Source organism: Lynx rufus, unplaced genomic scaffold (genome assembly GCF_022079265.1).
Source record: "Lynx rufus isolate CCGP_SWC_20201006 ecotype Redwood Valley unplaced genomic scaffold, mLynRuf1.p SCAF_22, whole genome shotgun sequence".
Classification (NCBI taxonomy): domain Eukaryota; kingdom Metazoa; phylum Chordata; class Mammalia; order Carnivora; family Felidae; genus Lynx; species Lynx rufus.
Genome location: NW_025814837.1, coordinates 9,822,647 through 9,845,388, shown reverse-complemented (window position 1 = coordinate 9,845,388; position 22,742 = coordinate 9,822,647). Strand labels below are relative to the sequence as shown.

At 42.3% G+C, this 22,742-nt stretch overlaps 1 protein-coding gene across 1 annotated transcript in view; it reads right to left on the bottom strand.

The window, feature by feature from the left end:
- Positions 1-17,320: 17,320 nt before the first annotated feature.
- Positions 17,321-22,742, bottom strand: part of GAREM1 (GRB2 associated regulator of MAPK1 subtype 1) — a 41,032-nt gene continuing 35,610 nt past the window's right edge. Inside the window, exons 4-5 of the mRNA XM_047086873.1 lie at positions 19,929-20,095; positions 17,321-18,477 (exon numbers count right to left, since the gene is read on the bottom strand). Of these exons, the coding sequence (XP_046942829.1) occupies positions 17,580-18,477; positions 19,929-20,095 (1,065 nt within the window). The 3' untranslated portion in view covers positions 17,321-17,579. The remainder of the gene's footprint in view (positions 18,478-19,928; positions 20,096-22,742) is intronic.

Here is a 22,742-nt window from a genome sequence, read left to right as displayed (position 1 = left end):
AACTATTAAATAAACGCTTGGATGAAGTTATCTTCATAACAGATAAGCTACTTGGAAATTGCTTTCAATAAAATGGAATGAGTTAAATTTCTTTCTTTCTATTTTTGTTAACCTTTGCCTGTCTTCTCCAAATCTCAGAATACTGTAGTGTGTATTTTTTCTTTTTAGACTTGTGCGCTCTTAAAACTTTTGCAAGGAGGAACTAGAAAAGAGATTTCTCTGAAATGGCCTTTTTGAAATCAAGATGCTTCCAATGGTTACTTACGTGCTCTCTGTTTTGAGACAAATCTGGCACAATGTACCTGAGTGTTCACATAGGGGACGAAAGAAACCTAATAGAGGCAAATGTTTCAAACCATAAAAAGTAAATCACATTATTTACTTAATGAATAATTACATATTCATTAAGTTGCAGATTTTTATTTTAATGTTTTTTACCATTTTCAATGAGAAAAGATAAAGAAAAAGGAAAACGTTAGTGAAATTGGGTGCCCTGGGGCTCCTAGCTGGTTCAGTCAGTATAGCATGCAACTCTTGATCTTAGGGCCATGAGTTCGAGCCCCATGTGTACAGATTACTAAAAAAACAAAACAAAACGCTTAAAACAATTGGGTGTCCTGTACTTTTTTAGAGCTATGACAGATCATTTCATTGGACTGAAAACTAAATGCACGTTTCAACTTTAAGAAAAAAAGAGATTCCTTAAATAGTTAGGAAAATACAAGTATCTTAAGACATTTAATATTTTTGGGAAACATTGATCTTTCTTAAAAAAAAAAATATGACAAAGGGTGCCTGGGTGGTTCAGTCGATGAAGCGTCCAACTCTTGATTTTGGCTTGAGTCGTGATCTCTCGGTTTGTGAGTTCGAGTCCCACATTGGGCTCTGTGCTGACCTGCATGGAGTCTGCTTGAGATTCTCCCTTTCTCTCTGCCCTCCCCGCCCCTGCCCCCCTGCCCCCTCCCCTACCCCCTCTCGCTCCTCCCCGTCCCCGCCCTGCTTCTGTTTTCTCTCTCTCAAAATAAATAAATAAACTTAAAAAAAAAAAAGACTTAAAGAATAATTTGTTTGCAAAAGGAGAGTTGAAATGGTTAATTTGTTTACATTCACTGCTCCAACAACATAAATAGTTATTGCATATGACCAGAGAGGGACAGGCTGGTGGGCTAGTCTTGGGGGACCAGGACTAAGATAAATAGGACATGGGAGCCCACAGTCCAGTGACAACATGAGAAGTTTAGACCCCAGTTCACTACCTGGAAGAGACTGGCCCTGATACGAGGGTGTGCATACTGGTTCAAGCAGTATTGAGGACAGGGCTGTGGGCAAGCATTGGGGGACAGACACCAGGAGAAAGAAACTGCTATGACAGTGGAGAAGAAAAGAGAGGAATTTGCTGAATTTAAGTCCACCAGCCAACTCATGCATTCACCCACCCACTCATCCATGAAATAACCAACACATATTGAACACCCACTACCAACAATTCGCTGTCGTGGTTGCTGGCAGGGAAGAATAAAGACATATAAGACCCAGTTTCTGACTCAGAAGAAATCTAAATGCCATCCCCTTCCTTCCAGTGAAAAGGTCAATCCCTGTTGGGTCATTATCTTGCTATTTTACATGACAAATAATGACAAAGAGTCTCCTTTCCTCTTTCTACTAAAATATAAGCTTGGTTGCTTTTTTTGTTTTTCCTTTGGGCTCAACTTTCTTCTTTCAAAGAAATGAAAGTCTGGCTCTTGCTTCCTAAAGGCAATTTTATTCTTCAACACCATTCCCGAGACTCTGTTTAGGCTTCTCAAAGTCAAATAAAGTTAGATGTGAGTTAACTTATACAGAGAGGCAGACTGATTCATAAGCCATCCTTTGCGGAAGATACCACTGGTTTTCCTCCTTATTACCTTTCATCCATGGGGGTTGGGGTGATAGGGGTTGTTGGTATGAAGACATTTTAGGCTGGAAATGGAAGAACAGGACAAAAATAAATTAAAAGCTCTGCAGATTTGCCTGGAGCTAAGGCTAAAGAAATCAGCTTCTTTATTATTTTTGTTTCCTGCTTAGCCTTGCAGGTAAGTCTGTTTATATCATCACATTATTTCAAAAGAAATTTCTTTTTTTTTTTTTCCACGACTTCACGACCCTGAGATCCAATGGCACATGCTCTACAGACTGAGCCAGCCAAGCGCGCCCCCCCCCCAAGAGAAATTTCTAATGCAGAAGGTCTCCAATCCTAGTTCTGATTGAGTTTTGTTCCTGTTTTTAGGTATTTCCTTCAGTGTGAAGGACCAGTTAGATTGGTGGTTGCTTCTGATATGCATGTGTGTTGGCGGAGGGTGTCCTTTGGGGTCACATGGCTGGTTCCTACTCTGGTATAAAATTTAAGTTCTAGAACCTCAAACCAACTTGACAAAAGGGATTGATTGGCAGGAGAAAAATAGATCTTGGGCTTCACCAGAGTCTGCACTGGAGGCTTGGGTCTCTGGCTATCTAGAGAGTTTCTCTAATTTCTAGTTGGACCTTGTCAAGTTCTTTCACTCAACAACCACTATTTTAGCCCATCAGCCAACTGGCCACCTAGTATAGTCTATGTACTGTGTTATATATTGAAATACATAAATCAATAAAACATGATTCCCTTCCCCAAGGCAGTCAAAGAGGAATTAAAGGCACTTTAATTGTCTTACTGGGTTTTTTTTTCTTCTGGGTTTATTTATTATTTATTATTTTTATTTATTTGTTTTTAAAGCAAGTTCTATGCCCAATGTGGGGCTTAAACTTATGACCTCGAGATCAAGAGTCACATGTCCTACTGACTCTGCCAGTCAGGCACCCCATTTGTCTTACTATTAAGAAGACTTTGTTTGCTTTAGGGGCGCCTGGGTAGCTCAGTGGGTTGAGTGTCTGTCTGACTCTTGATTTCAGCTCGGGTTATGATCCTGCGGTTGTAAGCCTGAGCCCCACACAGGGCTATTTCTCTCTCTCTCTCTCTCTCTCTCTGCCCCCATCCCCCAATCGTTTTCTCTCTCTCAAAATAAATAAACATTTAAAAAAGGAGTTTGCTTTAAATTTCTCTTCATATCCATTTATGATAACAGAATGAATCTAATTTCTTTTTCACTGTATTTGATACAAACTTGACATAACCCCCTTGATAAAAGTCAGGGGAAGGTATTAACAGGATGAGAGAACACTTCTAATGTTTTAGCATGATTTCATATATGCTTACGTATGTCAGTAAGAAGGGCAAACCTATTTAAACTCGCAGGCAACTGCTTCTTCTGAAATAGGAAAATGTTGAAAATACAAATCATATATATCTGATCTGTACCCTGTTTGCCTGGGTCACCTATATAATTTCCCAGGCTCAGGACAAAATGAAAACGTGAAACCCCTGTTCAGAAATTAATTTCAAGACAGCAATCGGCAAAGCATTAGCCCGAGCGCAGGGCACTTGCAAGCTTGAGGCCCAGGAGTGTGCTCAGGAACCTAGGGTCAGACTGAGTACCCTGTGGGGTGGAAAACCCGTTCTTCTTATTCCCTGCCAGCCGCTTAATTCTTAGCGAACCACATGGCCAAGAAGAACTAAACTGGATGACCTCAAGGTACTGGCCCAGATCAGCATTTCCAAAGCCTGGTCTGGAGAATGTTGGAGAAACTTGGGGTTAAATAGAGTCAAACAAGTTTTTCTTGAAAATTTCTCAGAGCCTTTAATATGCTAATATGCATTAGGTATTTCCAGGAGGTGAAGTATGATACGCAGCATTTCTCACAAAATTTTGATGGGCTTGACACAACAAATACAAGCAAGAATCAGGATGTGATCCTGGAGAGGGAATGGTCTAACTTGTTCTAGAGCTGAGTTCTGTCTTCAGCTTCTGACTCGTGTATCACAAATACCTCTAGCAGGATGGACTGCATTCCTTCAGCGGGCTCTGGGACAATGAGTATGTATTGCCCAAGTGCCTAGGCAGATGCTGCAGGCTGCTTATCCAAGGTCTAGTCTCTCCTCCCTTACTCAGAGAGCCCTGAGTAGTTCAGGGTTAGATATACTCGCCCATGTGACTCTTGCACTTAGGGTGGTTACGTGACCTGGTTTTAGCCAAGTGGAAATCTATGGAGTGGAGCTTCTGGGAAATACATTTCCTGATTAAAAGGACACAGAGTTGGGGGTACCTGTGTGGCTCAGTCAGTTAAGCTTCCAACTTCAGCTCGGGTCATGATATGGTAGTTTGTGAGTTCGAGCCCCATGTCCAGCTCTTCACTGTCAGTGCAGATCCTGCTTCAGATCCTCTGTTCCCTTGTCTTCTCTGCACCTCCCCTGCTTGCCTGAGCTGCTGTCTCTCTCAAAAACAAATAAACATTAAAAAAAGAGAGACAGAGTCAGTTGGCATGTGTCTATTTGTTTTTATTTTTTTTATTTTTTTTTGTCTGTTTATTTATTTATTTATTTATTTATTTATTTATTTATTTATTTTTATATGAAGTTTATTGACAAATTGGTTTCCATACAACACCCAGTGCTCATCCCAAAAGGTGCCCTCCTCAATACCCATCACCCACCCGCCCCTCCCTCCCACCCCCCATCAACCCTCAGTTTGTTCTCAGTTTTTAACAGTCTCTTATGCTTTGGCTCTCTCCCACTCTAACGTCCTTTTTTTTTTTTTTTTTTCCTTCCCTTCCCCCATGGGTTCCTGTTAAGTTTCTCAGGATCCACATAAGAGTGAAACCATATGGTATCTGTCTTTCTCTGTATGGCTTATTTCACTTAGCATCACACTCTCCAGTTCCATCCACGTTGCTACAAAAGGCCATATTTCATTTTTTCTCATTGCCACGTAGTATTCCATTGTGTATATAAACCACAATTTCTTTATCCATTCATCAGTTGATGGACATTGAGGCTCTTTCCATAATTTGGCTATTGTTGAGAGTGCTGCTATGAACATTGGGGTACAAGTGCCCCTATGCATCAGTACTCCTGTATCCCTTGGGTAGATTCCTAGCAGTGCTATTGCTGGGTCATAGGGTAGGTGTGGGTGTTGTATGGAAACCAATTTGTCAATAAACTTCATATAAAAAAAAAATAAATAAAAGCAAAAGTGAATTACTGGGACCTTATGAAGATAAAAAGCTTCTGCACAGCAAAGGAAACAACCAACAAAACTAAAAGGCAACCAACGGAATGGGAAAAGATATTTGCAAATGACATATCAGACAAAGGGCTAGTATCTAAAATCTATAAAGAGCTCACCAAACTCCACACACGAAAAACAAATAACCCAGTGAAGAAATGGGCAGAAAACATGAATAGACACTTCTCTAAAGAAGACATCCAGATGGCCAACAGGCACATGAAAAGATGTTCAGCGTCGCTCCTTATCAGGGAAATACAAATCAAAACCACACTCAGGTATCACCTCACGCCAGTCAGAGTGGCCAAAATGAACAAATCAGGAGACTATAGATGCTGGAGAGGATGTCTATTTGTTTTTAATGTTCATTTATTTTGAGGGAGGAGGGGCAGAGAAAGAGGGAGAGAGAAACCCAAGTAAACTCCATGCTCTGAGCACAGAGCCTAGTGTGGGGCTCCATCCCATGAACTGTGAGATCATCACCTGAGCCAAAATCAAGAGTTGGATGCTTAACTGAAGGAGCCACCTGCACCCGGGGTAAGTTACCCTTTTAGACTTAGTTTCTTCATCTATAAAAATGGGAAATACCTCTTCTTGCTTCTGTTTAAATTTAATGAGATGACTTCCTAAGTTCCAGTGAATGGAACACATTAAGTACTGAATCAAAGATTTGACTACTGTGCTAACTGTAAACCATCAACTTATAGACAGAAAATGTGTCTTGTTCACTAGAGCAACTCTAGCACTCAGGTCTGTACTGAAAACTTAATACATGCTCAAAAAACCCATACTAAATAAATGGATGGCCAGAAGAAAAATGTTATTCCTCTCACCACCTTCTCATTTCTAAAAGGGTTTAGTTCTATTTTGAAACAGAATTAAGTCTTTGAACTAAGTGGTATCACATACATCAACTCATTCAGTTGCCATAACCACTCTAAGAGGTAGCTGTCCCTGTTCCCATTTTGTAGGTAAGAAAATGAGGCCAATATCACACTGATCAAAAGGCGCAAATATCTGCTGCAAATTCACAACTTGCTGACCCCAAAGGTGTTCAATTATCGTCCCTAGAGAAACAAACCCTCCTTCAGGTTATAGGATGGGAGCAAGTGTAAGAATATAATCATGACTGTATGGGTGGTATTTCCAAGCTTTTGCAGGGCATTTGGGTAGCTAAGCGTGCAGTTATGAAGAGATCTGTCATTCATTATTGGGTCTATTTCCTTAGGGGTTTAGATTGTGAGTCTTTGAGAGAACATGCATCTGTAGCATATGTGTGGGCGTGTGCGAATGTGTATACACCTGCTGGACACCTGGGATTATAAGGAAAGCGTATCTGTAACTTAGGCTGAGGAAACAGCTTGTACTGTGAGCACACTTATAATGGTGCTGGGGAGAGAAGCGACGGAGGGAGGACAGGAAATGCCTATGAGCACATCTCAAGTGACACCTGTTTGCAGAAGCAACTATCCAACCAGAGGTGGTGCCCAGAGCTCCAGGGAGCGATGAATAGCAGGAGGTGACCCTGTGGTCTGGGCAAGGTAGGGTGTAGTAGCCAGGGCCGGGTGAATAACTGGAGAATAACTGAGTGTTGGTCAACCTAGGAGCAAATGAGACACACTTTCCCCTAAACGCACTGGGAATGTCTCTTTAGGAGCATGCCAAAGAGTGGAGGGTGGTCAATAAATATTTTGTTGATAGTAAAAGCAATTTCAAGCCTAACTTTAGCATTCATACATCCAGTTTGAAAAGGCAAATTTTCACTGCCTGGGAATGATGGTAGGCACTTCCCCCAAATTGCTTCACTTAATGAACCCATACAATGCCACACCAGGTGTCCTCCCTTCTTCCGTCTGCCTATGAGATCAATCCAGTCTCTCCAGTGTTGTTTGCCTAGTGGATCTCTTTGGCTGTAAGAATACATTTATGAAATCAGGTTAGAGAGTGTTTTAAAGCACCCTAACAAGGTAACTGGAGATAGAATGAGAACACATACAAGGAATTCAGGGAAATGTGAAATTTGGGCTAAATCTGGGTAAAGATCTAAGAAGGTCCAGGGAAAGAGGTGTGAGAAGAAACCTAGGATGGGGGAAAATAGAGTAGATGGGGTCCTTTATTTCAGGGAAGAGTAAGTGGTCAGTGAGGAGAGGGGCTGGGCTAGGTCAAGAGATAAACAAGTCTGATAGTGAGCTAATCCACAGCCTGGAACATGGCTTCTGGAATTGAACATGCCTTCTGGAATTGAACAAATCCTCATCTCCAGCAACCACCGCCCACTTGCCCTTTATAATCTTCCTACACCAAAATCAAGCCCTGACCAGGGTGATAGTCAGGAGACAAAAGCCAATGGATGGAAGATGAGTGCTCTAAAAATGGCCAATCCTGGCAACATAGTGAGGCAAAAAGTAGAAACAAACAACATGTCTCTCAGAGAGGCGAGGGTTAAATAATAGCGTTTTTTTTTTTTTCCATTGAGCATTAATTCTGGTGAGATACACCTAATAGTTAACTGAATAAGAAGAACATGTACTTCATTTTCCCATTCCGTATTTCAAACTGTTCTTTTATAGTTAGTTATCTGTGAAAGATAAATGAGTTATCTCAACATTCCAAATAACAAACTATCAATGATTAACCAATTCATGGATCCCAGTACTTTACGTTACTAGAATAGTGGGATCTCTACACGTTGTCTTTTTCTTTCTGCCAGCACAAATAATTCCCATGTCTTCTTATCATCCAGGAGGATTAATATAGAGAAATCTCACTTCTTCAAAATGTACAGATAACTAGCGTAGGACAGTGCTGAAGCCTCGGTGACAAGTCATGTGCTATTCTCATCCCAGGAAAACTAAGAAAGAAAATGAACAGTCTGAGGTCTGAGAAAGAGTATAATAGAAAATGGCCCGATTCACAACTAATCTCCATGGAGGAATAGGTGAGCTTTTAAAAAATTGTGATATAGGGGGCGTCTGGGTGGCTCAGTCGGTTGAGCGTCTGACTTTGGCTCAGGTCATGATCTCACGACCTGTGAGTTCGAGCCCCACATGGGGCTCTGTGTTGACAGCTTAGAGCCTGAATCCTGCTTCGGATTCTGTGTCCCTCCCTCACTCTGCCCCTTTCTCGCTCATGCTCTCTCTCTCAAGAATAAATAAAACATTTTTAAAAATTAAAAAAAAATTGTGATATAAGGGTGCCTCGGTGGCTCAGTTGGTTAAGTATCTGACTATGGCTCAGGTCATGATCTTACAGCTCTTGAGTTCAAGACCCACACTGGGATCTCCGTTCTCAGTGCAGAGCCGATTCTGTGTCTCCCTCTTTTTCTGCCCTTCCCCCGCTTTACGTGCTCTCTCTCAAAAATTAATAAACATTAAAATAATGAAAAAAATGTGATATAACTTACATACTATAAAATTGGGTGGACAACTTAAGTTGCAAAGGGAGGCAGAAAAGGAAGAACCAGGAAGTGTGCAATGTAGAAACAGGAACTTCTACCCTGGAGATCTCTACACATACAAATAAATCACGACAGTGTTTGAGGGTCTTTTTAAAGTCCTGTCCAGGACTCAGATTTTGTGTGAGTTCATGAGTAATCCTGACTCAAGATCAGTACAGATCTTGTCAGATCACCTCTCCAGATTGCCTTTGCTTCAATGGGAAAATGATAATTTATATTGCTAGACATTTTCAACCTTAGGAGGGGCCAGATAATCCTATATGAAGAACTGGTACAATTCTATAGTCTTCACACAGATGAGACACCAAAAGAGAGAGCTTTTGTGTATAGGACAGCGGTAACACAAAAAGAAACATGAAACCAGGAGAGCTGACCATCTTACGATGTGAAGAACGGTGTTCCTGTGACCTGTGCTCCAATTCCCAGAACTATGCCATTTTCCCATGACCCTTAATCTCCAGTCACTGAAATGTGGTACAAACAGGTAAGTCTGGCTATATGAAAACTTTGGCAATCATCCTGTTTCAAGATGACAACTCAAACTCAAACTGAAATGATTTTAATTGTTTTAAAATTTTTTTCATTTTTATTTTATTTTTTAGTGAAGTATAGTTGACAATGTTACATCAGTTTCAGGTGTACAACCTACTGATTTGATAAGTTATGCTGTGCTCACAAAGGTAGCTACCACGCGACTGCAATGCTATAGACTGTATTTCCTATGCTGTTCTCATCCCTGTGACTTATTTGTTCCATAACTGGAAGCCTGTATCTCCCACTCTCCTTCACCCATTTTGCCCATCCTTCCACCTCCCTCCCCTCTGACAGCCCACAATTTGTTCTCTATTTGTGGGTCTCTTTCTACTTTTTTGTTGCTTGTTCATTTTGTTTTTTGAGATTCTACATATAAGTGAAATCCTATGGTACTTGTCTTTCTCTTTCTGACTTATTTCACTCAGCATATCCTAAAGGTCCATCCATGTTGTTGCAAATGGCAAGATCTCATTCCTTTTTATGCCTGAGTAATATTCCAGTGTGTGTGTGTGTGTGTGTGTGTACCATTTCTTTTTTTATCCATTCATCTCTCAATGGACACTTGGGTTGCTTCCATAACTTGGCTATTGTGAATAATGCTGCAATAAACATAGGGGTGCATGTATCTTTTCAAATTAGTGTTTTGTTTCCTTTGGATTAGAAACTTAAATTATTAGTAATTTACCAGATTTGTAAATTCATCTCCTTAACAGTTGAATTGAGAGACTTCCTTTACCTTGTCAAAAATGGCACTGCTGAAAGTAGTAAAAAGCACAGAGAATGAAACATAAAGTTATTTATGCAAGAGCTGAAGTTTGACATTCTCTTTGTTAAAGCTTATCTTTTCTTTCTTCTTCCTTGCAGAATCAAATAGGTATGTTCATGGTTTTATTAAGGTGAAGGAGGGGCACCCGGGTGGCTCGGTTAAGTGTCTGACGTCAGCTCAGGTCATGATCTCGCGATGGATGAGTCTGAGCCCTGTGTGGGGCTCTCTGCTGACAGCTCGGAGCCTGGAGCTTGCTTCGGATTCTGAGTCTCCCTCTCTCTCTGCTCCTCCCCTGCTCATGCTCTGTCTCTGTCTCTCTCTCTCCTTCAAACATAAATATTTAAAAAAAAAAAAAAAAGAGCAAAGGAGGCCTGAAGGAGATGAACTTTTTCAATCCTAACTTGGAAGTCAGCTTTAGTGTAATTAATGGTACTTGAGAGATTTTGTTTCTGGTTGAGGGTTTTGTTGCTTACAACCAACCAATGGAATAAAAAAAAATAAAGTACAGCTTTTTTTTTTTTTTTTTAAACTCAAGAGCATCATTCACTTTCAAAATTCCAGAGACTCAGAACCAAGAAGAGACAAGGCAACTGATAGGCCAGTTTTGCATTTTGAAAATTCCTCTACCTCTTCCCCAGTGGATATATGTGTAGGATCCAAGGACAAGCCACCCCTAAAGGCCACTTTAGCATCCTGATTATTTTATTTTATTTTATTTTTTCAATATATGAAATTTATTGTCAAATTGGTTTCCAGCATCCTGATTATTTTAAATAAAAGTTACTTAAGAGATAGCCCCTGCAAAAGGATACTCAGACCCTCTTCTGTCCCCGTGAAAGCAGGAAATAAACCTCCCATGTGAAATATACCTCCCTGTCCCAGGAGATAAAGACACATCCTTATTATCAGAGATGGGAAATTTAGACCCAAGAAGGATGTTTGAAAAACCTTTGTTAACTTTTTACTAACTTACTGCCCCAGCCCAAATTCTGTTCAGAATTTCTTACTAACTGAAGCTCCCAAAGTCAATTGATTCCTCACAGGTTGTCTCTTTGTCTAAAAGGTATAAAATAAAAAACTGCCTGCTTTGGTCATTTCTTTAGGTCTCAATTTCATTACTGGGCCTCTGGGCACACAAAGGAAAACTTTGGTTCTTTCTTCTGTTAATCTGTTAAATTAACTCTTAGTCCAGCTGGAAGAATTTGATGGGTAGAGGAAGAATTTTTCCTTCCCTACATATGGCTTGGGAAAAGCACAGTGCTCCACTTTCAAATTCCTTATCTTTTTTGAGCCACTTCTTTCTGCTTCCATGACTTCAGGATTCCAATGTGCTTGGCTAAGGAAAGTGGGAAATTGAATGAGGGGATGAGGCCACCAATATGACTGGACTTATGTTTTACTCTGTACTAATCCTTGCCTCACCGTTGTACTCCATCCCAGTTGCCTGGAGTAATCCTTGTGTAGCCATTAGCTGGTTGGAAAAGCCCGACACCCTGCGGTCATATTTAGTACTACAGTTGCTTCTCCACCCGGGTGTCCCAGAGGGACTGGCCTGGTTGGATACAGTACCATAGAAGGTATGTGTGCTATGTGTAAGTTGTTATTTACATTTTTAAATCTTCTATTTGTCTCACTATCTCTGCTGAGTCATACTTTTTGATCAAAGAGCAGGAGATATGCTCAGAGCCTCCATTTTATAAGCAGGAGAGATTTCTCTTGATTTCCAGCTAGCACTGACTGGGTAGCATCGGTTGAAGATCTTAGAAGACAAAGAAGTTGGAGGACCAGGAAAAGAAACGCTATGCACTGAAAAAAAAATTAACTTTTTAAAAGTAATCTCTATGCTCAACATGGGGCTCCAACTCATGACTCTGAGATCAAGAGTTGTATGCTCTTGGGGCACCTATGTGGCTCAGTCGATTGAGCGTCCGACTTCAGCTCAGGTCAGGTCTCATGGTTCATGGGTTCGAGCCCCGCATCAAGCTCTGTGCTGACAGCTCAGAGCCTGGAGCCTGCTTCGGATTCTGTGTCTCCCTCTTTTTCTGCCCCTCCCCCACTCACACTCTGTCTCTCTCAAAAATAAAAACATTAGAAAAATAAATAAATAAGAGTTGTAGGCTCTACCGACTGAGCCAGCCAGGTGCCCCCTAGGAAAAAATGAAATTTTACTATGGGGCACCTGGGTGGCTCAGTTGGTTAAATGTCCAACTTCAGCGCAGGTCCTGATCTCTGGATAAATCCAGAAGTAAGTGTATGAGTTAGCTAAGTAAGGAGCTGGAGGGTGATTCTTAAGGAAAAACTCATTTCAGTGAAACAAGAATTTATCCAGTGCTTAATTATTCTTTTCAGTGATTTGGCTTTTTCTAACCTCAGGATATTTGACTCTAACCCAACTTATATCTAAATTCAAATTTACTCTGCAATTTTCAGTTTGGAAAAGTCAATGTCCTAGGGTGTATCTGATTAAGCACTCTTAGGACCTTGAGCTAGATACTTGGATGTTTTAGCCAACCCATTGTGCAGGTTCAATTCTGTAAGTTCTTCCAGAGCATATCCTGGAAATCCAGGGAAATGGCCACCTGTGGATTTAGTTACAAGTTCTATCCCTGTGAAACAGGATAGAAGGGTTGAAGGCTTAAGTAGAAGATGGTTTGGCAATGCTTTGTCTAGTGAAGGAAGACAGGAAGACGTTTCCGTGATTGTGAAGCTGGGGAGGTCTAGTCAGGGTGGAGGATGTGGGTTCCCATTGTCCTGCCAGCCCTTTGATTCTCCCCCAGAATCTCACAATAAAGTGGTCTGAAGCTACTGCATGCTATTTTGAGTAAAACAGAAGCTCTCTTAAGCAACCTCCATTTGCCACTTGCCAACTTCTCTGTAAAACTCACTGGTGGGTGCCACAGTGAGCTGAATGCTCATGACTTTCTCTTGCACACCCATTTCTGCTCTTAATGCTGATTGTAATTATATAAATTAAACTGTGTAGAGAGGAATCTGTGTTGTTTCTTTTCCCCAAACACGAAGTGTTTTTTGTTTTTTTTTTGTTTTTGTAAACCTCACCAGTTCATTATATAAATGAATTGTCTTTTGTTCTAACTTCTGACCACACAGGTACTGGATTTTCTTTGAATGCCATCAGGTGACCTGGTTCCCAGCTTCTTCTTTGTACAATAGCCATTGCTTTCTGCCTCTTAGTACGGAATGGGCTTGCAGCATTAAGAATCCCTTCAGACGCGCGTTCTCATCTCCTTCATGAGGATGGGGAACAGAGTTCTAGAAAACTATGCACTAGGTCCGACTCACTGAGGGACTGCAAGAAGAGCAACTTTTAAATTTTCTTTATTTATAGACATTTCAGAACCATTTAAATCAACCATGAATTTTTTTAGACATAACATACCATGTTTATCTTGAGGTACACATTGGGCCCGTTAGATAATGCTCTGGAAAGTAATACAACTGTTAACTGGTAGTTAACACCCTCGGTTTTCCAAGCAAAGAAGCTATAAAGGTGGTTACAAAATTCTTTGAAAAGAATATACCATTTCCATTTAAATCAAGGAAAACTCCCCCATTTTTAATTAATTGAGTTTAATTTTTAGGCTTAGTTTCAACAATGTTTTAAATGGAACTTCGTATGAAAATGGGAGAAGAGATTGACAGCTAAGAAATGATCTGAGCCCCTACTATATGAGATTGTAAACAAAGGAAATTTGTAATCTGATCAGCTCATTACAAAATTCATAGCCTAAAAATTAGAGCAGCAAAATTACAGAAGATATTTGTACATAGTTTTAACTGAAATCACATTTACCCCTTGCTTCTGGTTTCCACCATGAGATCAATTTTAAAACACCCAGTTTCAAAGACTAAACGGCAATGGGACAAGAAGCGGCTGTGAGAATTCCACACACAGTTTTACAGCCCCCTAGGGCAAAAATCCTCCTTCTCGTCATTTGCACTTTGGGTGTTCTACACTTCCTGCCCTAGCAGCCAGTTGCCTTTGTATTACTAGAAAAAGAGTGGGAATTGACGTATCCAACAGCAGATTTAGCTTTTCTGGTGGATGACGCAGAAATTTCCTTTGAATGGTTCACGAGGTACTTTGGAGAACTGTTTTGTTTTCCAGTTTGTGATTCAAAATGTTAACTTCATACTCTTTAAGCATGACGCGTAGTGACTTGTTACACAGTGTTTGGAAAATGGACCCTCTATCCATCCACAGCCACCCCCTGAACTTCTCAAGGAGTTGTAGGGATGATGTGCAGGTGGTTCTGGAATGTGAGCAGAGGGTGTTTATGTGTGTGTCTGAAAACAGTTGGAATGGATTGTCATAACAGTTTCCCGTAAGATTGTTTTATTTCTCCATGAGACAAGAATAAACACTGCAATTCAGTCGAATGGGCGGCTTGCTGCAACTTCATAAACTTGAATGGTATATGTGGGTTGAAAGAGTATAAATGTAAATTTCACAGTTCATAAAGTTGAGCAGCTCAACTTAAAAGAGAGAGAATGTGCTGGCGTTTACAAGATTCTGAGAAAGAATCGGTCTGGGAGGGTGTGAGTCTCCCTTCCAGCATGAGTTAGGTCCATATTTTTACATTTTAGCTGCTTGATTTGGCTTATTGCTGATTTTCTTTTTTGATGGGGGCCATGCATGTAAACCCCAAACAGGGTCCTGTTTAGACAGGCACTTTCCCCTAAGCCCCATGGTTACTGCCCTGACGGCAGGGAACCTGCTAGAAGATGTACTCAATCTTGACTTCGTTGGTTAGAAAAGATTCTGCATCTGGGGATCTCTATGCATCGTTTTTTCACTGCAAAACTGCAGCTCTCAGAAGGGAAAGGCCGGTTCCACCCTATTCCCACACTGCCTTTCTGGCCATGATTCTCTCTAGCAGTGCATGCCTCATCTAGTCAGGGTGCCGAGATCCTCTACAGACAAGGGTTCAGCTCAGAAATGGTGGCTGCCTTTATTTGTGCCTTTAGAGAGGCCAGAAGATATTACAGTTAAAAATGTTCCCAATCAGTAAAAGAGAGCACTAGCCAGTGGTAGTCCAAGATACTTTCTGCCTCCAACATATTCCAAGTTTTAATGGTCTCATGGTGTTTATTTTTTATCCCTTTAATGGAGACTGCCATTTCTTCCATCTGTGGATTCTTTCAAGACATAACACACTTAACTCTCCATACATCCAACTGCCCAGAAGATTTCATGTCTCTTTTCGTCACACATATGCAGTCTCAGCAACTGTGATTTTAAATATAAACATTAGGAGCTCCAAGAGGGCACAAGCCACGTCTTTTTTTTTTTTTTTTTTTTTTTTTTAGTATTGTCGAGTCACACAGCATGGTTCCTGGCAATAAGAGGTGTTCAACAAATCTGAATACATGACCCAAGGGCCACAGTGCCTGTCTCCAAGCAGTCTCTACATTGCCACCAGTATAAACTCGATATAAATATGCCAAGACAGAACGCAGAAACTATTTGTGTCAGGTTCTTGCAAAAGAAAAAACAAAAAGAGAAACATAAAAGGGGTCATTTGTGTATGTGGGGCAACCTTCATAGTAAACCCAAAGCCAGTCGGTTCCTCCTGCCTGAATTTGAGAATTGTGTCCAGGGGTCAGGCGTTTAAAAGCAGATTCAGTGAGGATTTGTTAAAGAAAAAAAAAATGCAGCTTTTCAACTGCATCCTGCCTGTTTTTATTTTCAAGGAAGTTTCTGAGAGGTTAATGTTGCTACGGAAGTGGTGGCTTATACAGAAGGATGTTTTCTAACCGGCAAAGTCACTGAGGGTCTCTTGTCATGTGAGTGCAGTACCAGAAACTCCTTTGTAATAAATATTTCAGTTACTCCTGGAGGGGCACTCCAGTATGACGAATTTTACAAGATACTCTCCTTATGGGGTCATTCTACCCAGAGTATTTACATTTTGGGAGAAATGTTAAGGGGGAAAAAATGCCCCTTTTTAAAAAAAAAAAAAAGAGAAGATTTATGATGGCAAATGAGAAGACGCATCAATTCACCTCAATTCTATGCCACGAGATGGATTAAGCATCTTTAACGTCAAGAAATAAAGCCATCTTGCATGTTGCCTTATTGTGGGTCTTGTCTTTACATTTGTTTACTTATTTTGGTCAGTGGGATGAATAGATAACAAGAAGCCAACCCTGAAGTCATGTTGGCACCTGGTTGGCTGACCTCAGTCACAGATGTCTGCACATCCAGAATCAGATGTGGGGGGAGACGGGGCTATGGCTGACGGCTTGCTCGGAGAACTCTAGCTTTCCTAAGATATACATTCCTTCAAAAAGTCAAGAATGATGACGAGGACATTATAGTTTGGAATATCTAATCACATTTGGCAAAACCTGTCAGAATCATGTCCTGGAATTCTCAATAATAAAAGTATGGTAATAATACATTTTCTTTGGAAGAGAGGAAAGAAGAGGCTTACGAACTAAACAAGTACTTACTGATACTTTAAAAAATTACTCAACATATCTAGCACGCACAATAACAGAAGATCGTATGTCTGATTTCTGAGCTCTGGTGAAGCACAAAGCACGTTGAGAACACCTAACACGCTCTGAGAAATGCTTTTCAGACCTCTCGCTGTTGGACACCAGGAATATAAGACCCTCAAACAGGAGACAAATAATCCTTTGACAAGACACTGTCGTTTTCCCAGACACCAGCATGCGAGTTATTATATGCAAACTACCCCACATGGGCTTACAATCAAATGTAATTCTTCAATACAGACACTCTACTGATTTCCTCTAAGCTTTCAGTGATGAAGACCAGTAAGACTGAGCGTCAAGGGAAAGGGTTCTGAGAATCTTTGGAATCATTCTGCCCACTCTTCCTAAGAGGCAACCTAATTAATGGCCCCAAACCTCAATCGATATTTGAAAGTGAACAGATGTTATCTAAAACATCAGACTAATAATGATGTTTAAAACATGTTTGCATTGTGTATACATCTATACACATATATGTATACGTTCTGCTCTTTTCTTCCACTGCTCGAGAAAATTAGCAGCAGTTACAGATAAATGATTGTGGTCATAATTTGTATTATTTCTAAGGATGTCATACACCTTCTATCCACACATGACTTTTGGAAAATGCCTTTTGATGAAAAGATCCCCACCGAGCATATAACAAACAGTAAAGTGTCATTTCATATCACTAACATTTTCAGGCACAAGAGTAAAACAATTAGCACTGAGCAATCCAAACGACAGAGCACAGAATAGTTAATTGTCTAAAGTCGATTTTCCCAAAGGAGAGAACTGTTGTTCAAAAGTGTTGTTTGTTTTTGTTTTTGTTTTTTGATTCTTATGTTTTTTTTCAGCTTTGGCTATTTTGTAATAAATACCATACCTTCTCGCATAAACCTACTTGGGTAAGAATTCTCTCTCTGAACATGCCTTTTGTCTTTTAGCAGCTGTTGAGTGTTGAGTGATGTACAAGGCACACCTCTAAGTGTTCTGTACAGCATTTTTATTGATGTACAAAATAGCCTGTTCACCATTCAAAAACGTAATCTGCATAGTAGGAGTGTCTCTTATCCCTATTTACAGAGAAGGTTTTTAGTGCAAAAAACATGGAATTGTGTCCCAGCGCACCCCCTCTGGCACACACGTACATCAGTTTTGTCCAATGCTAGCTGGGGTTGTTTGGCTATATTTTGGGCCTCCAGCCATTAATGAATTGCATTATTTTCTTCACCTGCAGTTTGCTCAATTTGAAATCCTCCGAGAGGATTTCTTCCGTTAGCTGAACGAGCAAATTCCCGTCGATCTTTTCGCTAACAAAGAACGATATGACATCTTCAGACAAACCGATAAACCGTAACGACTTGGACACTTCCTCTATAGAGAGTCCCGACAGGTCAGCGGGTGGCTGCCACGGGGAGCCATCGCCACAGGACCTGGGGGCCAGCTGGAGGTGAAGCGGAGACGAGAAAGGGTAGGAGACGGAGAAGATGTCCTGCATGCCCTTTTTAACAAAGTACTGGTCCTCGGAGAGGTCCGGTGACCCGGACTTGGGGTCTTCCTCAGCACCATCAATTTTCAGAGGCAAAGGAGAAGTGTCCGAGGCGGCTTTCTCTTCCACCGGTTTTGGGGCCCTGGGGGGTAAGGCAGGGCACGAGATACTCTGCTTGCTTGTGTCCGCGGCCAGCGTTTTCGCATCTGTACTCTCCACAGAGTAGCTGGCTGACTTGGGACAGGCAGAGACGCCGCCACTGAATTCTGAAGTGACCGAGCCGGGGGGGCTGGCCGAGAGCTCATGGCCGTCAAAATCAAAGGGTGCTGGGCAGTTTCTCTTTGGTGTGCCTGGCGTCTTCTGTCTGGGGTAACTGTAACTCCTGCTTGGCCCCGGCAGGAAGTCCCCCCTGCTCTGGCTCTCCGACGCTCCCGAATAGTGGTTGGGCCACGAGAGCCTGGAGGAGAGGGTTTCAGCAGAAGGACTGCCCGTCGGGGACTTGGGGTCCACGGAATCGGCTTTCGCTCGGTTACAGGGATAGCAGGACACGGGAGCACTCTCAGAAGGACAGGTGTCACTTTTAGGAACGCTGCTTAAAAGCAAACACAGAAAGGGCGGTGAGTAACCTAAAAGCCAACTACCAAGCCCATCTTTATCCCACAGATGTCACTTCTGAGTAGCAAAACAGAGGTAGGAAGAAAAATCTAGGATTTCTTATCGTGAATTCGATGAAGTACCTGCTAACTTCACTGGGTTAAAAAAAATCTTTACGTTACTAAGATGCATTGGTAATTACGGATATGAATTATAATGATTTAACGTGCTCTAGTGGAGATGGAAAAAAATATATATGCTTTTTAAACTAACAAGAAAATCATTGTTAGGGGGTGCCTGGATCTTTATGAGGAGAAACATTCTTGGGCCAGGTTTAGGCTTATCACCAACAGGCAGTGTCACTCATTACTAATGTCTGTAGTGGGGAAGGGTGGGATGAGGGCAGAAAATGGGTGCCTCACGCCTGTCATCCTTGTGCTATGGGACAACACTACATCACTACCACCTGTGTCTCTATTCCCATCCAAAAGTCTGAGGTAAGAAGAAATGCTTCAAACACAATGCTTGCCTTGGTTTCTATATAACTGACTAAAACTAGCGTAAGGATTTAAATGTCCAGAGAATTAAAAATACCTGCAAAAGAGAACTATTTTTAAGTGTGAAGACCATATGTGGAGTTGTGCGTTCAGCTCTGGGGCCCGATTTTAAGTGTCAGTGAAGCCAGAGTGTGTTCAGAGGTGGGTGACCAGGCTGACGAGGCACCAGGCAGCGATGTCAGGGGAAATAGCTGGTGGAACTGAGGCAGCCTCTTTTGGAGAAGAGAAGACTTACATCTGACTTCAAATTATTCACAGGCTGACAAAGAGAAGCAGGGAGGATCTATTTTTGTGTTTCTAGACATAAGAAACAGTTGAAAGTTACGTGGAGACAGATGTCAACTGGATATAATGAAAGATTATGGAAAAAATTATTGGCATTTGCCAACAATGGAATGAGTTGTCCTGCAGAAGAAGGAGCTCCCAGCACCAGAAGGGTCCAGAGAGAAGTCAATGGCTACCAGACCTTGATGGCCAAGAAGGGAAAGGCAGAGTAGAGAGCCAATAGGACCCTTTCAAGTCTAGGTCCCGGTAGAAGGTGCTGTCTGTCTCCTTGTGCAGAAGTCGGAGCAGAAAGAACGAGATGCCGCTTTGTGAGAACTGGCAGTCCTCCACAGCTTGCGTCTAAGAGAATCCAGTTGGCCTTTATGCTCCATTTCTCACGTAGGCTGCGGTTTCTTTTCTTCCTAGGACCCTGGCTCCTCCTTCCATCCTAACTTGAAACCAACAGGGGCCCCATCATGCTCTTCCAGTGAAATTCTTTGGTTTTTAAGGAACATTTCCTCTCCCACCTCCTGCCTAGGTTACGGCCACCCGGAAACCGTTCTCAGGACCCGGTGAGTTGGCTGACAATAAGACACATGCGGAGGTGAGCCCTGGCATGGAGACTTACATGTCGTGCAGCCCTGAAGAATAGTAGGACAAGGTGGGGCTGGGAGAGCGAGTCTGCTGCCGCGCTGGCTTGGCTGCACGAGGAGGGACGGAGGGGCTTGTGGACAAAGGCTTTGCGCTTCGGGGTGGAACAGGAGGGGCGTTCAGGAGCCGGCACTCTTCCCTGACCTGGCGCAGAAAAGAACACTCTGGGTTAGCAACAGACTGACAATGCCACCGGTTGGGGGGCGGGGTGGGGGGGTGGGTTTGCGATTCTGCAGGGTCACGTGGCTACTCTTAAACAAAAACAGCAGGGGCGTAAGGGAGGGAGAGAGAAGACTGCAGCAAACAAGGAGGATGATAAACACAGATGCTGCCGGAGATAAAATCCACGCCTGTCGCATACTCGCTGGGACAGACTAATTTTCAAAAGAGACTGCTTGACAACTGCCTGGTGCTGCTGAGATTCAGCAAGTAATGTGAACTACAGCAAGTGCAAGAGACAGTGACATGTGAGATGTATACAACAGAAGCATTGAGAAAATAAGGACATGGGGGGGCCTGGGTGTCTCAGTCGGTTAAGCGTCCAGCCTCCGCTCAGGTCATGATCTCGCGGTTCACGAGTTTGAGCCCCGCATCCGGCTCTCTGCTGTCAGCACATAGCCTGGAGTCTGCTTCAGATCCTCTGTCTCCCTCTCTCTCTGTCCCTCCTCCACTTGCTCTCATCTCTCTCAAAATAAATAAACTTAAAAAAAAAAAAAAAAAAGGAAAGAAGCATATAAGGCAACCCTGATCTTAACAAAGGATCAAACTCCTCCACTGAGTTGTGTTTATTCCCTGTTCCCACTGAATTCAATTTGACCCAACCTTCGGGACTGGTGGCTCTTCTCCAGTGTTGAAGCTGCTTCTGAAGTTATGCCCAGGGCTTCTCACTCGGAAGTGTGCACGTGAATCACCCGGGGATCCTGTCGGCATGCAGACTCTGATTCAGCAGACCGGGGGTGGGGCCTGAGAGCTGCACTTCTCACAAGCTCCGGTGACACGGTCACCACACTTAACGGGACAGGGCTGCAGATGGAGTAACGAGGCAGACTTCCAAATCCAAAACATAGCACTCTTTGGAAGAGCCGCCCCTAACTTCCTTCATGTTCACCGTGGAGAGGATTAGGGGAACTGGGATTCCCACGGCTTGTGTAAGTCTGCCTGCCATCACCCCCGTTTCTTCTCCATTCACAGAGGCATTCAAGAAATAGGATTCTTTTTAAGGAAGTGGACTTTTAACGCACTTCTCTGTGTCAGGCAGCAGGGGGCAGTTTATACCCGGTTCTGCTAGTCAACCCTAAGCTACACAGGTAGAAATGGAGCCAATTCCGACTTCGTCAAAAATGTCCTTGCTTGCTTTTAGGCCTTGTTCCTACCAATTTTTTTTTTTCACCTTTGCCTTCAATTTCTTTCTGTCCCAGCAGCTCTGGGCTAATAAAGACAATGAAACAGCAAGCTTCCATTAGCTTTGGTATTGGGTTTGCTTAAGACCAAATAAAATGGGTTCACCTTACACTGCATCCCTACCGCCTACACTGCGGGCTGGGCCCCTAACTGGCTTCCCAGAGCCGATTCACTTGCCAGAAAAAAACAGATGTTAGGAAAAATCATGTGACCACAGGTGACCAGGCAAACCTCAATTCTAAAATCAGTGGAAGCAATTTAAGAAGTCTTATCCATTGCATTTTTCCCTAGGGCTGAGGACCATTGGGCCCACCCAGAGGACCCACAGCCTTGGTTACCCGGACCCCCTGGTGATAGTCTTTCATTTGGAAATGTTCTTTAGGCTAAACGAAAATATTCAGAGCAGCAGATTTTCTTCTCCACTAGCTGTAGGCTTTCCCCTTTTGAGCTTTTAAAAAGCAGGTGGTGGATGACTACAGAAGGAAAATCTGGGAGGACATGGGTTTGGATGAGGGAGAAAGAGGATCGTTCAGCCAGCCCAGGAGGACTCGTGCACCACTTAGAGGGCTGTCTTTTCCTGAGCCGAGAACCAACTAGGACACTGAAAAGCTCTGGAGGAGTCACCCCACTGGCTGGCTTTCAGGAGTATATATATTGGTTACAAAATAAGTAATCAAGATATTGCATCAGCTTCCCTCCTGTGAGTGATTTGTACCTTAGCCAACTATGCTTCTTTTCTTTCTTAGGGAATGTCTATAGAATTTAGGATGAATGAGAGTTACTTTATTATACACGTGCCTGATTCTGTTTATACTTATGGTAACAGGAATCATGGAAAATATAAGAAGATGGGGAGCCTGTCGGTTAAGTTTGTAAGTTTAAAAAAAATTTTAATGTTTATTTTTGAGAGAGAGACACACAGAGTGTGAGCAGAAGGGCAGAGAGAGAGGGACACAGAATCTGAAGGAGGCTCCAGGCTCAGCTGTCAGCACAGAGCCCGACGCAGGGCTCGAACTCAGCAACGCTAAGATCATGATCTGAGCCGAAGTCCGACACTTAACCGACTGAGTCACCGAGGAGCTCCTAACGTTTTAATGTTTAAAATAAACAGTCCCCTTTCAACACTGGGGTAGAGAAGAGCACAGGGCAAACACGGTTAATGCTGAGTTTGATTTAGAAATTTCTAAGTTCTGGAAGTAGTCATTAAATGTGACGTTTCATTAGGGCTCACTTACCTAGATGTCAATTATGATATGCTGAGATGTCAATGACTTAACATAACTGACTGACGTAGGTCTCAGAACACAGAAACACAGCCACTTGTACTTGAATTTGACTTACTGGAAGTCCCCTCTTCCTGTTCTTATAACTAACCCCAGGAACTCGAGGT